At 33.9% G+C, this 17,456-nt stretch overlaps 3 protein-coding genes and 2 non-coding genes across 7 annotated transcripts, besides 1 other annotated feature; 2 read left to right on the top strand and 3 right to left on the bottom strand.

The window, feature by feature from the left end:
- Window positions 1-337: 337 nt before the first annotated feature.
- On the bottom strand, window positions 338-358 carry 21ur-14874. Its single transcript, NR_072524.1, has one exon.
- A 103-nt stretch (window positions 359-461) lies between these two features.
- On the bottom strand, window positions 462-2,955 carry C11H1.7 (DUF3456 domain-containing protein; the record flags this gene model as incomplete). Of its 2 annotated transcripts, NM_001392885.2 has the most annotated exons (5): window positions 462-747; window positions 2,006-2,098; window positions 2,509-2,571; window positions 2,694-2,776; window positions 2,820-2,955. In NM_001392885.2, 5 exons carry the CDS (start codon window positions 2,881-2,883, stop codon window positions 520-522), a joined length of 531 nt encoding a protein of 176 aa, NP_001379119.1. The 2 variants fall into 2 exon arrangements, with proteins under 2 accessions (NP_001379119.1, NP_001294801.1); NM_001307872.1 differs by lacking the exons at window positions 2,006-2,098; window positions 2,509-2,571; window positions 2,694-2,776; window positions 2,820-2,955 and having other exon boundaries at window positions 520-735.
- A 973-nt stretch (window positions 2,956-3,928) lies between these two features.
- On the bottom strand, window positions 3,929-16,728 carry prx-1 (Peroxisomal ATPase PEX1; the record flags this gene model as incomplete). 2 transcript variants are annotated; one of them, NM_077985.7, is made up of 24 exons in its annotated part: window positions 3,929-4,217; window positions 4,337-4,496; window positions 4,731-4,834; window positions 4,986-5,131; window positions 6,896-6,960; window positions 7,014-7,148; window positions 7,438-7,516; window positions 8,450-8,537; window positions 8,707-8,854; window positions 12,552-12,697; window positions 12,745-12,900; window positions 12,974-13,072; window positions 13,681-13,760; window positions 13,824-13,987; window positions 14,179-14,285; window positions 14,334-14,457; window positions 14,810-14,938; window positions 14,984-15,153; window positions 15,200-15,362; window positions 15,493-15,617; window positions 15,723-15,837; window positions 16,070-16,153; window positions 16,365-16,520; window positions 16,600-16,728. In NM_077985.7, 24 exons carry the CDS (start codon window positions 16,711-16,713, stop codon window positions 4,084-4,086), a joined length of 2,991 nt encoding a protein of 996 aa, NP_510386.2. The 2 variants fall into 2 exon arrangements, with proteins under 2 accessions (NP_510386.2, NP_001431017.1); NM_001444137.1 differs by lacking the exons at window positions 8,450-8,537; window positions 8,707-8,854; window positions 12,552-12,697; ... (12 more) ...; window positions 16,365-16,520; window positions 16,600-16,728 and having other exon boundaries at window positions 4,084-4,217; window positions 7,438-7,506.
- On the top strand, window positions 6,138-6,300 carry mir-8196.2. Its single transcript, NR_102234.2, has one exon — window positions 6,185-6,249. It is a non-coding gene; the product is annotated as a pre-microRNA mir-8196.2 (primary transcript).
- Window positions 6,138-6,300, top strand: a primary transcript.
- Window positions 10,257-12,536, top strand: C11H1.9 (CRAL-TRIO domain-containing protein). The gene is made up of 8 exons (NM_001029220.6): window positions 10,257-10,412; window positions 10,482-10,613; window positions 10,656-10,793; window positions 10,838-11,071; window positions 11,289-11,471; window positions 11,702-11,902; window positions 11,970-12,170; window positions 12,227-12,536. Exons 1-8 carry the CDS (start codon window positions 10,314-10,316, stop codon window positions 12,302-12,304), a joined length of 1,266 nt encoding a protein of 421 aa, NP_001024391.1. The 5' UTR covers window positions 10,257-10,313; the 3' UTR covers window positions 12,305-12,536.
- Window positions 16,729-17,456: the final 728 nt, after the last annotated feature.

Here is a 17,456-nt window from a genome sequence, read left to right as displayed (position 1 = left end):
TGCCACAGAATTCGAAAAATCACAGCTCAAAATGCTACGAATCTACTCGAAATTGCTGATTACTGCCTGAATAAATTTGCTCGAAAATCTCAGTGGGGTCAAAATCTTGAAGATGTTCGTACCTCTTTCCAGATTTGGGAAACTTTTGGAACTCAAGTGACACTAGGTGTAACATCGTTAGCGACAATGTTCCAATAGGAATTGTAAATTAATTTTCCGACTGGACATTACGATTGGGCATTGTGTGCATTACTAAAAGGAGAAGAACACTTGTTTTATAGCGGTTCAAAATTTTTAGTATTCAGGGTATATTACGTTTTGCTTAAATGTTGAAATTTATGAATTTGTGTGTACCTCAACAAGTGGAAATAAATTGCTTCACTATTTCTTTAACAAGGGAAAATGCGGATTTCTTTGATAGGTTCAATAAACTACATATCTTGTTTTCTGTCTCGACAGTTGAATTCATAATATTTATTACCATATTTTAAATAAAGATCACAATACAAACAATCATAATCATAATTCTTGTTTGTGGTCCAGGTGATCGAAGCAACTAGTTTCCTGGTTTTTCAGAGCATTACGAGCACATAGTTGTTTGAAGAGATCTTCTAGACTTGCTTTGTTAATAAACCATTCTTCAATGAGATCTTCATAGTCTTCAAGAAGGGACTCGCATCCTTGTCGAAGTGCAAAAATTTCCGCAGATGGTTGATCCCACATTTCGAATGGCATGCCGAGTTCAACCTGGAAATATTTATTTTTCTACTTTACAATTTTTTTTACAAAATTATTTATATTGCATTTCAATTAGAAACAAAATTGATCCATCTTTTCATGGGTTACGGTAGAATTGCACTTTACATGGAAAGTAGTTCAGGCCGTGTGCCTGTATGTAACCCAATTTAACAGCAAAAACGAATTGGGAGTAAAATGTTCATTTTATCTCGCATGAGATGACTTACAACCACATCAAATTGTTTTGCGTCTACTTGTGTTGGTTATAGATTCATAATTGGTACCACCGTGTGCAGTACGGCGAAAAAAAGCCATTTCGCAACAATAGACATTCACATTTTAGCGCACATTAAGGGGACACTGTCTCTTGTAGGGTTGTGTGCGGGGAAAGAAGGGCGAAAAATAGAAACGAAACCAGTTTAGCGATGGGAATGAATCCACGAGAAGTCCATTATATCGTATGTACCAAGGCACACATATCCCATCATAATTATACAGGTAACTACACCATTTCGGATATGTTCCTCTCACCCCCTCCACAATTGAAATGTTGCGATTAGCGAGTAAGGTGAAGTGAGAGGTAAACTTTTTGCAGTGGAATGGAGTGCCCCGTTGTTTAATGGATTTCAATTACACGTCCACTTCATAACCTAGACTGTTTCCGATTTTTATTTTTAACTGAAGCAGGGAAAGCGGTTCAGAAAGAGAGGGGTTGAATGAATACCAAAATATTATAAAACATTTGAAACTTTTTTAAAATTTGGCAGAGTGCAATAACATGATGTATACTTACTTATACTTACGCAAGGCGATTGGCAAAGTGAGAAAAACAGGAAAAACGGTTCAGAGAGAGGGAGAGGGGATCAAGTTATTGAAAAAGTATGAACATAGTTTGTGAAATCGGCAGATAGCTCAGTGGGTAGTGGTGGCCGCTGGCAATCTGGAGATTGCGAGTTCAAGTCCGGCATCACCGCCTAGGTTCACTCAGTCTCCATTGGGAAGTGGAGCATTCCACTACTGGATTATATGCCACAGTCCTTGGCTAGGACGTGGCTTAAATTATAGCCCACTGGGAGCTCAACCTGGCAGTGTACCCGACTGCCACATTCGCAGTGCACTTCACTACATAGAGAGTATATGAGATCAGTCTTTTTTGCAGCACATTTTATCGAAAATTAAATTGCAACGCAGTTTTGAAATCAGAAAAATAGATTATCGAATTTTAAAAACGTTATACTAATTCATTTTATAAGTGCATAAATATTACCTTCACTCCCTTCTCCCGCATTTGTTTTAATGTTTCAATAGTTTTTGACTGAGCTCTTGAAAACCTTTCCAGACCAGTTTTTTCCTTATGTATCTGAAATTTACATATTCTGAAAAGGAAGAGTACAGTTAGCAAATGTTGAGGGTTTAATTTAACTAGTTTTGAACTAACAATCATCAGAATTATGAACACACCGTGATAAACTGATTTTTGAACTGGGTCTAAAAGGATCTTTTGTGTTTCAACACTTGATGTAAAATCATTCCGTAAAACCTGATAGGTCTAATGATTTTGGAATAACTACAGATTTATTTTTCTAAATGTACAGTTTACTTGGAAACTTTATCAACTTCCATAAAAATGCGAGTTTTTGTGAGAAGTTTCATTTTTAAATCCTGGTTTTCTGATTTATTAAAAACCTATTTAAACAAAAATCTTCAATTTACTTTGCAAAAAATTATTCTAAAATTTAATTTACACTTTGTAAAAGAACAAAAACTTACTTTAAACTCATTGAAACCGTTACAGATATTTTCAGTGATGTCAGCAAATTCCGATGAAAGTCTCTGAAATAAAAAAAACCATATGAACAAAAATTTTAACCGTGTTTGCTGAATTTTACTGCTTTAAAGTGTAACATTATTATTCGTTTTAACATAAATTTGAAAATTTTAAAATATATATTTACCTTGTGGACTTTCACGGATTTTGCTTCGAACTCCATACTTGTCAAAGCACATATCTCGCATTTAGTTGGCATAAATGTTGTATCTATAATAACTAAATAAGATTGCATTTTTTAAAATAATCGTACCTGTATTACACTTTGCAAATTCGGCAAGTAAATATAGAGGAATCAATAGATACAACTTCGGCATGTTCACTAGAAATACTTACTTTTTCCGGCAAGTGATATTATTTCAATGTTAACCAATCATTTCCGTTTTCATGAAAATTGATTAAAATACGGATATAACTAAATCCGGCGCAGTGTAAATTTTGGAGGGTTGTAGTATGCAGTTGAAGGGGGAAGAATGACAAAACCCCTTACGGACCAGCTGTTCAATAGTTAGAGAGTATTGAGTGTGCGAGACCAAGCAATAGGGCTGGTCGAAAATGTGAACGCATGCCAAAAAAGTGATGCCGCAATTAATAATAAGACAAAAATAGATAAAATCGATAAATGGAAATTAAGAAATATATTAAAATTTTTTCCGACTTTTGTTTTTCAAAACTTGTGTTATTCAAAAATAATTTATTTGTATTGAGTACATAAATTAATTTTTCAAAAAGGCCGGTTGAATGAAACATAAAATACACATAAATCAATCACACGAAGTGGAGCTGAGAAACCTCCTTGCATACATACAACAACTATTTTTCAGAGTTCTAGGCCATTAGGCTGACGTCACTTTCTGACCAATGCGAGTATTCACTTGAGACCTTTTGGGTTTTGGAATTGAGTCGTTGAATACACTTTCGATTAAGGCTTGATCTATCGGTACGTTATCTTCTTCCAGACCGTCTTCTTCTGTAAAATCGGAAGTTATCAGAACATCACTCAAAAAGAAATACAATAAATTGGGAATGCTGTGCAACAAAGAATGATGGAAAAGAAACAAGTAGAGAATTAAAACATATTGTAGTTGATCTCTGAGAAACAAAACCTGCTTTGGATTACATTTGTTGAAACAAATATGAACGAGGATGATCATTATCGCTATTATTGTGATACTAAAGTCAACTACTTCATGGTACCTCTACCACGAGCAACGCAATGCTAATGATGCCAGAATGATCTTCATGGTTGTCTGTTGGCCAGTTTATCCTTTTAAAAAATCTAGGACACTTTTTGGAAAGAACAAAACCCATAATTACTTATTTGAGTACTTTGAAAGTTGAAATAAAAATTAAAACAAAATTAAAACAAAAATAATTTATTCGAATGGAGTACAGAAATTTATATTCCAAAATGGCCGTTCGAATGGAACATAAAATACACATAAATCAATCACACGAAGTGAAGCTGAGCCGCCTCCCTCATGAATTCAACAACTATTTTTCGGAGTTCTAGGCCCTTAGGCTAACGTCACTTTCTGACCTATCCGGTTATCCACTTGTGACCTTTTTGGTTTTGGAATTGAGTCGTTGAATACACTTTCGATTGAGGCTTGATCTATCGGTACGTTATCTTCTTCCAGACCGTCTTCTTCTGTAAAAGGTTTAGTGGTTCGAGTGATTTTAATTGTTAAGATAGTGTCAAGATTTATGAATAAGGTTCCTTTTTTCAAAAGCAAATCGCGCAACAATAAAAATTCTTTGAGAACTTACCTTTCGCAATTTGTCTTGCATTGTAAAATTGTGCATTTGTGAAGAGCAATTGAAGATCTGCACCACTCCATCCATCGGTTTTCTGCGCTAAGCATTCGAAATCCACATCAGTGGGTTTCAATTTGTTGGTTAGAACTTTCATGATATCAAGTCTTTCTGTCTGAATATAGGGATTTTGTTTTTAAATATAAACTTTCATTATGATTCATTCAAAAATAAAGTTTTGTTATGTAGGCTGTAAATAAGGTCTAACAATTTTTGCTAATTTTTTTGTATTGCTGTTATTGAGCCGGTCTTGCAACGAGAAAATAAATGAATGCAAAAGTAATAGAAAGTGCGAATTTAATTGTTGAGAGATTTTAGAGGGCTTTTAAAGGAAGTTTTTTGTTCATACCTTTTCTGGGTGTCCGCAATACACGTGGTGATCAAACCTCCCTGGTCGAAGTAGTGCGTCATCAATTAAATCAATTCTACTTGTGCATCCGAGAATAATTACTCCTGAAAAAAAACATCAAATTTGGTATTCAATTAAATTTTTGAAAGAGCAAAGGAGCAACTCAACGAGGAACAATGATTTTTTATGCTACTCATCAAACCCAAGCTCCTGTCTCTTTTTGTTTTTACTCCCTAAACGTGTATATTTCTGAACCTTTCATTCCTCCTTCGGCACCATCCAGCTCGGTGAGCAATTGATTGACAACACGATCTGTCACTCCAGTCGAGTCGTGTCCTCTTTTTGGAGCCAACGAATCCAGCTCATCAAAGAACAAAATACACGGGGCACATGAACGAGCTCTGAAATTAGAGAAAGCCGGTTCCAAAAAGGGTAAGTGCATGTCATTTTGTTCTTAGCACTCTGCATTTTGATGCTCTCTCACGTCAATTTGCAGAAAAAAAATGTACAAGATAGGAAATGAAACACGAAAAAGTAAATAATGTGATGAAGATATTTAATCCAGTCAGTCTGAGGTTTTTGTATACTTTGAAGTTTTGGGCAGAGCAGAGCATTTTCCTTTGCTAAACAGTCATAAAAATGGCTACTCTAGAACCACAACTAATCCAGAAGCACCACTTTCCATAATAAGACTGATAAAAAAGTCTCAGGAATAGTAGTTTAATTCCAACTTTAATGCCAAAAAGTTTTCAAAGCATTCCTTAATAAGTTTCTTACGCAATTCGGTCTTCTGGTTACAGCCATCAACATTAATATTAATCGTTAAACGTTTTTGATCCAAAAATTGTATGTCGTTTATATAATATTTCAACAATATCTATAGCGCAAAAACAAATACCGTATTTCCTCTATTAGTCTTGCACCCCTACGGGTTAACTGAAAATTAGTCTTGCATGCAAGACTAATAGAGGAAATAAAGTATTTGTTTAATATTCACAATCTAGTTTTTGAACAAAACACGTTTTCGAGAAAAAAAAGTATAATACGGGCAAATTTACATTAAAAAATTGCTTTTATGGGCGGGAAATATCGCATTTTTGAGGAAATAGTCGCATGATTTTGCAACAGGGAAAAGTTTTAAGGTTTGAGATCACAATACAAATTTCAAAACAATTTCAAAAAAATCTAGTACTTCACGTTTCAAAAAAAAATTTCAAGAAATTTGCAAATAATATTATATCGAATCATTTACTGAAAGAAATACATACATCTCTCTCCTCGCCATTAGAAAATCGTAAAAAAAAATCGTAATGCCCCGCCTTCCCCACACAAACTACAGCGGTGCGCCAAACCCGCGAGGTGTCGCCCGCCGACAAACACCTACCCCTTCGTCGTTCTTTGTGTTTTGATGTGATCATAACTATAAGAATAATAATAATGAATAATGTCGCAATCCCATAGAAATATTTTCTATGTCAACCTCTTGTACGGTTGCTGTAGTTAATTTTTTCTTTGGGAATAGGCGAAAATGACGCTTTGCGGTCACTCAAAATCATGATTTTCTAGGGGAAAAATTATATAAATTTCGGAACTAAATTATTTCATTAGATTCTTCTTTTTTATGTGAGGCTGAAAATATCAACCGTATTTCCTCTATTAGTTTTGCAGCCTTTATTAGTTTTGCAGCCTTTATTAGTTTTGCAGCCTTTATTAGTCTTGCACCCCTACGGACCAATCGAAAATTAGTCTTGCAGTCTTTAATAGTCTTGCATCCTTCATTTTGTCAGACCAGCAATATTCCGTGAAAACTTCAACAATTTCGTCATTTTTAGCTAAATAAAGTTTTTTAAAAGCCAAATACGTGTTCAAAATATTGATAAAATAATTTAAACAATGATATATTTTGAATGATTCAGACTGTTTCAAGTCAAGTTTTTGACGATAAATAGTCAATTTTACAAAGCTATTGGATCTTCGAAAATCAGTCTTGCAGCCTCTAATAGTCTTGCAGTCTCTATTAGTCTTGCACGGGTCAATCGAAAATTAGTCTTGTGCATGCAAGACTAGTAGAGGAAATACAGTATGTTATTCTTAGTTTACTAAAATTTTAGATACTTCACTGAAATTAGCACAATTTGAACACTTTCTATAAACTTTCTACTCACTTTTCAAACACTAATCGCACATTTTCTTCACTGGCTCCAATATATTTCGACAACAACTCAGGACCCTGAAATAAGTTGATATCAATGTTCCCATTCTCACACACAAATTCACACTTACTTTGACGTTAACCACACTGAAATTAGAATTCGAAATTGTGGCGTTTGCCAAAAGCGTTTTTCCACACCCACTCGGCCCATGCAGCAATATTCCTTTGCTGACTGGCACTCCAACGGATTCGAAAAGTTGAGGATACTAAAAACATTTTTTATAATTTTTGTTTTATATTCAATAAGAATTTTTGGGAAATCTATGCTCAATGTTATACCCCACAAACCATTATTATCCAAATATAGACTTAATATGTAGCTCGAAATAAAACAAAGTGTAATATAAAACTACCGCATAAAAAAGTCATAAAATGTTAGTTTGTTCCCTCAAAATTTCAAAATTCAAAACACATTTTTCATAATAACTTCGTAAATTGTGAAAAATTTTTAAAAAAATATAAAAAAAATTTTTTTTTTTAAATTTCATTGCTCACCTTTCTTGGCCATATAATAACCTGCTCTAAAAGCTTCTTTTGTTCAAACATTCCACCGACGTCTTCCATCGTTGGAAGGCTGAAATTCCTTGTGGTGTATGTTTTCAAATATTGATGCTTACTCATTTAATCAGCGCTTCTAGAAGTTTCAAATGGCTAAATGTACACTGTTACCATCTCAATAAATTCTAAAAGTGTCACCCGCCAGTGAACACAAAACCACTAAACCTCTTAAAGATCACCAACACAGATATCACAAGATTTTTGCGTTAGATGACCTTCTTTTTTCTTTGCAGAAATAATTGAAACTTGCAAAACCGGACCAAAAACACGCTATTCTTGTACTTTTTGCACTGTTTCACACATCAGTTTGCAGTTTTCGAGGTTTCTTGTCCTTTTTAAGCGTGTTTATATAAAAAGACTGTCTTGAAAAATATCCTTCTTGAAAAATATTTAGGGATATGGTTATAGGTTATTAGTTTTTGATTGAATTGAGCTTCTCTCGAATGTTCATTTTTAAAAACTAACTTTTTTAAAAAATATAATATCCATTCTTTTAAATGAAATTTGGTTGCCCTAAAGTTTGAAATTTTGTAAATATAGGCAAGTGTTCGATCAGTTCAAAAATAATATTATTTTTTGGCGAAAAATTTTCAAAAGTCTCTGAAAAACTAGGCAAGTTTGTCATTTTCTGAAAAATGCATACTATTCGTTTTTCGACCACTCCAATTTTAATTTCTAAGCACTATTAAAAATGTTAATTATTAAATGTTTATCATTCTTCTATATTTCCATATTAATTTTTAATTCAAAGGCTGATTTTCGAGACAGAAATTCGATGAGCGAAGAAGCGAGTTTTTCAAAAATACATTTTTATCAATAGTTTTATTCACAAATCCTCCCCTTTTTTAAATTTATACTAATTTTCACTTTTCACTTTGAAAAATGTATTGTTATGTCCAGTATTAAGGTTAGCATGTTCTGGTTCAATAAAAACTCCCATAAAACTCACACTTGTCCATCTTCGATTTTACCCATTTTTCCAGCCACAAAGCATTCAAATGCTTTTTCCACTTCGATTTCTGTTATGTACTTAACACCTGCAAAATTGAACATTTCGAAAAGAAATCAGAAGTGTACGAGTGTTTTAGTAAATATTCGCAAGTTTCATTTTGCCATTAATTATTTTTTTAAAGCTTAAAATGAATATAACTTTTGAATAAAATTTTGATTTCAACTGTTCCAAATTCCAAAAAAAGTGGTTCTCACCTTTTATAGCACATTCCACGTTTATACTGACAGCCAACTTTTCAATTTCACTGAAAGTGTAGCCATCCGACTTTTTCACAATTTCAGAGATAATATCACTATTCTCTGGTAGATCCAAGAATGTCTCGAATATTTCACAACGGTCTTCCTGAAAATAATTATTTTGGATTTCTTTTCATGAAATAGGATGGTTAATATTTTTATTTGTTTTCCATTTGTCATTAATTTGAGACTTGATGAAAACTCAAGAATTGGTGTGAACTTTTAAAATATTTAGCTTTTATCAATATATCAGTCTTTCAACCTTTCCCCATCATTATTGCCTAAGATCAGGTTTGTTTCGAATCATGTAGATCAAATCAAGTTTTTGACCATCATTGACCATGATTTTTCTATTGTTGCAAACTGAAGTACAAAGTGATTGCGTAGGCAGGCGGGAAACGTCTCGGGGAAAATTAAAACGGAGGGGGGGGGGGGGCGGTTCTTACATCTCGCCATTTTCTTGATTTTCATGGAGGTAGTGCCCTACAGACTGGACGTAGAGGAATAGAGATGGAGATCACTTTTTCTTCTTCGTTACTATTTTGAATTAGAACATTTCGTCCAGATTTTTGAAAAAAAAAACATAATTAAACAAATAAGTATTACTGCATTAAATTTTTGTTATTGTTGGTATTGCAATTTATTTTCACGTGAAAACTACTTCTTTCAATGACTTTAATTTTTTTTTAAATTTTACAAAATAGTCTTTGACATTTTTTCTACGAATCCAGTGTTCTTCCAAAACTGCGAAGCTTTGGACTATAATTGTATGCGGTCATTAATGTGACTAGCGTTGCATTTTCTTTGAATATAATTGGTGGTCTGACGCAAGCTACTACAGGGTAACAATCCGGCTTATTCCCCCATTTTCCAGAAGATGTGACTTGCGATGTTCAATTTCTCGCCACAGTTTGCTACCCGCTACGAATCTCACTCTCTTCAATTGCCCCCCCCCCTTCCCCCCCCCCCCTACCGCTCATCTCTTTCGTCATTCTACCTTTCCATATCTATCCAATTCTCATATCCGAACGAGGTCATCTTTCCACATGTACTGGCTGTACTGGGTTGTCAGAAGTGTTACACGCACTAATCCTCTATTTCCCTCCTCCATGCAGTTCACAATAGACTTACATAGACTGGAACACTTTTTCGTGAAAGATTTTTTAAAGGTCAAATAGCTTTGAAGTTTTGGTTGTTTTTTTTTTTAAGTTTTTGTATCACTTAGTATCAAATCTATAGAATCAAAAAGCCAAAATTCCTGTTTCAACAATTTGATCAATTTTAATTCGGCAGACTAGTGAGTGTATCCTTGTTTTGTTCGTCCAATTTTGACGTTTTTGTAACTTTTCAAAAACTTAATTCATCATGTGAGAAGACGTAGTGATGAAAATTTTTTTGGGTTAGTCAATTCCGCATGAAAATAGTTCAAAAACTGAATCAGACTTTTTTCCTTTTTCTTCTAATGCCCTTGAAAGATTACTTTGTTGTTTTCAAAATATTCTTTCCAGATAGTCTCTTAGGCCCACAGTACAAGCGTGTACAGAAGCAAGAACCTTTCCCTAAAAATGACACGTCACTCGCCATTCGGTTTGCCCCTCACCGACGAAGCCAAGCAGATGGTCAATGATGTTCGGCTTAAAATTGGACAACCGATTCATCCAAATGTTGGTAAACTTCTAAAAATATGGCAGTTTTTCAAAAAATATTTCCACTTGATAGTTGATTTTGTTTAGTTTAATACCGATTTCAATGTCTACCGTTTCATTATGGCAGCCGAACGTACTCACAAAAAAGAGCGTGACGTCATCAAACATGCAGCTCTTGCTCTAAACAACCACTTGCGTTACAGAAAAGCTTTGAACTTGGTAGGAAAAACAATTTTAAAATTTTAAACAATGTATTTCTAGGACGTGGAGCACATACCATCCTTCGATGGTAACCCAATTTTTCAAAAGAGGCTGATGCCACGCGGAGAAATATTGGAGAAAACCGACAACCAAAATCGTCTTCTATGGTATATCGAATACGCTACGATAACTGTTGAGGTAGAGTTTCCAGAAATAAGTGATTCAATTTTGAAGAATTTCAGAGCATTGCCCACTCTATCCGCAGTTCGGAAGCATGTAAATTCCAGTTCCTTCAGTTTGAATACATGCTGAGAAAAGTTATGGAGCAAGAGGAACGCACTGGATGCTTGAGCTCACTTCGCCATATTGTGAATATGGATGGTTATGAGATAAATCCATTTACTATGGTGTTTGTAACCAGTGGAACATTAGCATATTACTCACAGTTGTTCCATTTTGAGAACTATCCTGAATTGGTAAGTTCGGTTATCGTTATCATTATTATTTAAAATTAAAATTTGACGCAAAAAATCTCTGTTTTCTTGTTTTTTTTTCTTCTGAAGGATTCATTGTAAAAACGGTAAATTTTGTTAAACTTTTGTTGAACATTTTGAAATTAAAATGTTGTTAACCATAACAAAAATACCCAATATTTCCATGTTCGCGACACAGATTCTAGTTTTTTTGTTTAAGGTGACGCCCGTCGACATGGTCAACATTGCCAAGTGGATTCACGTTCCGTACAAAATAGCGAAGGCGATGATGCCGACTGGTTTCTCGGAGAAATTCCGTCTCCACGACAGGCACTTCATCGAGACGCTCACCGAAGACATTAATATTGACGATATTCCAGTTAGCCTTGGGGGAAACGATGCGGTTAGTATTAAATGGAAAATTAACATAGTTAGCTGAGAGGACCGTTCCAAAAAAATGGATACGAGTGAACATAATTCATGAGAGCTTACGCTACTTGGCTCACTAAGACTAAACCACGTTCATTTGAAACTTTTGCGGTTTTTTCAGTTGAAATATTTTAAATTATCTTCGAAAATGGACGAACAAGTTTTTAAGTTTTTTTTAATTTCAAAACACTGTTATAATTTCAGGAAATCACATTCACTGGAGCTATTAAAATTGATCCGAACAATTACTGGCGAGTGGATAATGCCGATCTAATCGATGCTCTTGAAGGATTTCATGTTGGAGCCCGTAAAAACCGCCATGTGGTAGTCAATGTTACTTCTGCAAAAGACCTCAAGTGGTACTTTTCCACGGACGGAGACATCTACTTTGGTATATTTTTTGAGGTATGACATAATTTTAATAGATTGCTCAATAATTTCACATTGCCTCGTAACTTGAAAATAATTGTAGGGAGACGCCACAAATAACAATGTCGAGGAAAATGAGCCAAATCTCGATAGTATGGAAATGGTGTATCCTTGGCTCAAAATTACGGCGAAACTCGTGCACGAAATCGATGGAATTAGCATGAACAGAATTGGAAAATATCATATTGTATTCTGCAACAAACATTCCTGGATTCACCGGCGGTGTGTTCAGTTCTATGGACAGGTACGGCAAAATTTAGTGAAATTTAATGTTTTCTAAATTTCCTCTTCTGTTTTCAGATCCATGACAACGCTGAGAACACCTTCAAAAGGTTGTATACTGATGGAACCATGTCTAATGCCGAAAAAATGTTTTAAACTAATTTTTTCTTTTTTCCAACTCTGCCATTTTCCACTACCAAAATTAAAAGTGATTTTTTTTCTCTGATGATTTTTCAATATTATATTTGACAATACTCTCTGGCTCCCCATTTTCGTATTGTTTTTAAATGGTTATTATAATTGTCTTGTGTTTGACTTATTTGTGAAAACATTGAAATCATTGAAAACAACACAAAAAATAAGTTTGAAAATAAGGAACTTGTAAACATTTTTTTGAAAATACCTTAGTCAATTGCTCCAATTCAATTTTACGGGAAACAATAGGCCTTGCTCGCATAACTTGCTCCACAAACCCGTCATTGAGGCTCGATAGCCTCTGAGCAACGAGGACCACGCTGACTTCTGTTGTACGTAATTTCTGGGCGAATACTGGAATTGAAATCATTTCGAAAATTAGAAATTAGGGTGAATATAACCTGATACTACTTTCTCCATTGCCAAATGTCTCTGTTCTTGATCGATTTGTGGAAGAATCACATCGAAATCGTCTAAGAATAAGCATGATGGTTTTTTGACTTCCATTTCGTGTAGAGTGTCCGAAAGCAGCTTTTCAATTATATCAGCTGACCTTCCTGAATATATTTCATTATTTTTAATGTTTATTTAATTGACAGAATGATGTACAACAAAATTTCTGATACTAGCCTTTTAGCAGCGCACAAGGAACCATTTTGCAAAATGTCACTGATGAATTGTGGGAGAGCCGACGAGCCAACTTTTTTATGAATGTTGTTTTTCCGGAACCTGGAAAAAAATTTTTTAAAATTAAATAAAACATGTTTTCTTTCGAACAAAACTGGAAAAACCATAGCCTTGTGTCGTAATCGTGTGATTTCAGTAAAATTAACAGCCCTTTTATGGTGATTTAACATGGTTTAGCAAGTTAAACTTGTCGAAAAAATAGTTTCTTTAATGATTTCGATAAAATTATAATATGGGATGAGCAGATTGATATACTCAAAATTATAAAACTGCACTGCGTGTACGCCCAAATAGGTCCCGCTTTTTCTTTGGAAAATTACGGGGAAAAAGTAAAAATAGGAACCCCAACCAATATCATCCGCCGACATCTCACGAGTTCCGCGCCCCGCTTTTTTTAAAGTTCACTAAAGGCGTGGCTAGCTTTCCCGTCCGCTGCAAGGAAAAATTCGTGGCGCGCGGAACAAGTGAGATGTCGGCGACTGATACTGGTTAGGGTCCCGATTTTTGCCTCTTCCCGTGATTTTCCGGGAAAGAAAGGCGGCGCCTATTTGGGCGTACACGCCAAGCAGTTTCTTTATTTTGAGGGCGCATTAAGTAAAAATGTGTTTCATATTGCTGCCCAATGTTTATCACTATTTTGAAAGACTTACCATTTCCTCCAAGAACCATCACGTGTTGTTTTCCTCCACAACAAACTTTATCCAACTCTGACAGCAGTTTTGAGTGGCTTCTAAAATTTGGAGACCGTATCACCCTTTACAATGATCCTTCTAGCAAAAATAGCTAAACTAACCCTATTTGAACGAAGTGTTTGTTTTGTGCAAAACCAAAGTTTTCCATTGTACTTGTTTCCGGCTTTTGTGGAATTTGTTCAGAGGCCTCGGCTTCTTCAGTTCTTTTCCGGCGTCTTCGTGTATTTTCCGTATCCCCGTGTTTTTGCTTCAAATCTCCAAGTTGCTAAATTAAATTATATTTTTTAACCAAATTCTTTGATTGTATAAAGTTTAGGTTCAATTTATATCTGTCTCATCGTTTTAAACTTAGCTATACAGCTATAAAACATCAAAGTTGGTTTTTGAAAAAAAAACTGAGGTTGGAGCAAAAAATCCTGATTTATTATTTGTATCAAAATTTATTTTTAGACATACCTGGAAAATAAGCTCTGTTGTAAGATCAAATAAAAAACACGTGTTTTCAGTTACTCTTTTCACAAGACCTTTCATACTCGGAACGACTTTCAAACGAATTGCTTTATCTGAAAACAAGTCCCAATAAAACGGATAGAAACATGAAATGAGTTTACCGTCTACTGCAACGTCCAGCTCTTTTCCTTCAACCGACAGCAAAATTGGATTTCCTTGAAGTTCCGAATGCAGTGATTTTGTCAAAACATTTGTCAGTTCGAATTCTTTCACCCATTGAAAAGTCTGGAATTATATCTCCAATTTGGAAAATTAGTTTTTGGTTTACTTATGCAATTTTGATTTTTTTTTACTTTTTAATTTCGGTTTTTGCCGACACTCTCGATCTGAAGTAAGCGTTTTTCTCATTGCCTAGCTCAGATAATATAACTTGGATAAAAAATAGGCAAAGTTTGGGTGAAACATGGTTTGCCAAACTTTGCCAACTTTTGAAAAATTAAGTTAACTTTTTTTGGGTAACTTGGACAAGTAGTTGGCGTGAAAATAAAATTTGTGAAGAATATTTACTTGATTGGTATGTTTTTTTGATCACTTTCTTCTATCAAGCATTGTCAGTAAACTTTTATTAAAAACAAACCTCTTTCTCCATCATAATTTCACAATATCTCAACGTACAAATACGATTCTGTGTCACTCCAAAAATTTTAATATTCATATAAGGTTCCAAAGTGTTAGTTCCTTCCACACAATGACACCTATTTTCAAGCTGTAAATATTCCGGTTTATAAAAATGAAATATTTTTCCACAAACCTGGAGAGATTCAAACATATGTGACAAGGAAGCGTCTAGCTCATTGCTTTGGTTTCTTAAGTAAATGTTTGGTGAACGATGAAGATAGAAAAATTGAAATCTCTCTTCATTTTCTCCTCGTCCTTGGGATCTGATTTCTACAATTCCGTGCTCCGAATATAGACAAGATTCTATAAATTTCAAGTTTAGAATAATACTTTTATAAAAGAAACCTGCCTTTTCCTGGAATGTAGATGGTAGATTTGTCTAATTTTTCAAGACCACTTTTTACCCATAACTCTACGGTTTTCTTGGGTAGCACTCTTCCGATTATTGGTGTTTTTTCCAAGTTTATCACATAGTTTGATAAAAATCCCTGCATGCTTAGATCTTGGACAATCTTAAATTAAGAGAATGTATTGAATGTTTTACGAATGTGGAAGTACGAAGTAAACTAGAAGCATCATAACAATTAACTGATCAACAGATATGCGTTTAAATACTAACTTACAAAATATTGATAAACTTACGTTTGAAACTTTTTGAGCCATTGTTGCTTTTTCATCGTTTTGAGATCCTTCGGTAACTGTCTGCACATGAAGCTCTGTGTCATTGTTTAACATTACTGGCTTGTTAGATGCCGGGACAATATTCACTGAAATATGCAGGTAAAAAGTACATGGTATGTTTTCCCAGATTGCAGTCTGACATTGACTAAACTTTAAAACATTTTTCCTGCAATTGAATAAAAAACACTTACAAATTCTAAATTGCACGTAGACTCCGGGGCTTAAAAAGTGTGGGATAATCATGTTTTGTGAAACCAATCGAATTTGATTCAAAAACTCGTTTTCAATAGAACTTTGAGATTGAGCCTGAAAGTTTGTTTTTATTCGATATTCAAAATTACGATTATGAAACTGTTTTTACTTGAACTGAAAAAAAACTATAGCAAAACTTTGTTGAACCACTTTTTTTCTTGATTACTGTTCACTAAAAATCTTTGAATACATATTTTTGTATGTAAAAACTCTTATTTTCTCGATATTTTGAAAATCCGCTTTCAAAATAAGAATAAAATTTAAATGGAAAGAAAAAACAACTTACTATTACTGAGTAGTCGTCTTCAGTCCGCGGAGCAACTTCAATATGAGAACAATATGTTTTGCTTTCCATCTTTTCAAGGATAACCTGAAATCCTCAGTTATTTTTTTAAAATTAAAAAAAAATTGTAAGGCTTGCGAAAAATACAATCTTCCTCTAAAAAATTAAGATAATTAAAAAAAATTATAAACAATTTTAACATTGATAAACTCAAAATGTTTATTATGTTTCTGCTTTTTTTAAATTCAATTTTATAACATTTTCTTGAAATCATTGTATTTTTAAATTGAAATCATACCTCTTGCTTTTCGTGAAACCCGGACACCTCCGCAAAAACCGAATTGATGAACACATTTGTGAATGGGAACTGACCAAAAACTTGAATATCGCAATAAATATTTGGGTTATCACAACTTTTCATTCGAAAATTTCCAAGAAGTGGTCCACCAAATTTCTGGAAAATTTCAAAACTTTTAATAATTATTCCATGTACATTTTTATTGCCCAATTCCCTGTCGTTCATTCACTCTTACCTCGTTAGCCGAAGACAAATCATTGGCGTTGTTGATGGCTGTCAACAGTTTTGCATACGCAAAGCAATTACTCAACGAATGGAAGCTGACGAAAGCCGGATAGCTTTGATTCATGTTATTTTATGTTCTGTTTTCAAAAAAATATTAGGCAATTTGAAAACAAAGTTTTTAAAAATTAACAACAATTTTCAACTTCAAGATCAAATTATTCTATTAACTTTCGCTTTAAAAAATGAATCTAAACTTATTTTACTGAAACAAAATGAATAAAAAATGATATGCAAAAAAACGCTAAAATAAAACCTCATGATGTCCTGCTAGGTTTTTCTTTTTGTGCGTTCATACACGCACTGTCTTATCAATCTTTTTTAATGCTACGACGTAGTTAAGATGCAGTTAGCCACCGCAATTGTAGGATGACCTTTTTGTCTCTCCGTGCCTATTGACTTTTCTTATTACGTGTCCTGTTTAGTGTATAGTGACCAACTCGATTTTGTTCATGTTTTATCATTTCATCGTGTTTTGTACCACTTCATTAACTCCTCTTCAATAAAATTTTCATAATGTACAGCAGATGAAGCTATGTTTGCCTCAAAATCAACTTTTTCCGATTAGTTGTATTTGATAATTCCACAATATTTTTTGTTTATCTTTTGATTTTTTATTACCAGGTTACAATTACAAGTTAACTTGAATGTTAACTGACTAAGCTCTATCATTGAAAACAAACTTATTGAAGTATACTTCTACAATGCCAAAAACTGATTTTAATCAGATTCCTTTTCCCTTCCATTTTTTTTCAAAACCCAATGAAGTCTGAATTCTTTCATATTTAAGGATATTCTTTGATCTATTTT

The sequence above is a fragment of the Caenorhabditis elegans genome, chromosome X (assembly GCF_000002985.6).
Source record: "Caenorhabditis elegans chromosome X".
NCBI lineage: Eukaryota > Metazoa > Nematoda > Chromadorea > Rhabditida > Rhabditidae > Caenorhabditis > Caenorhabditis elegans.
This window is presented reverse-complemented; position numbering and strand designations above follow the sequence as displayed.

Coding starts and splice junctions, on each gene's coding strand:
- C11H1.9 (NM_001029220.6), top strand. CDS start 10,314: ATGACACGTCACTCGCCATTCGGTTTGCCCCTCACCGACGAAGCCAAG. Junction 11,472..11,701: donor GCCTTGGGGGAAACGATGCG/GTTAGTATTAAA, acceptor TTATAATTTCAG/GAAATCACATTCACTGGAGC. Junction 12,171..12,226: donor GTGTTCAGTTCTATGGACAG/GTACGGCAAAAT, acceptor TTCTGTTTTCAG/ATCCATGACAACGCTGAGAA.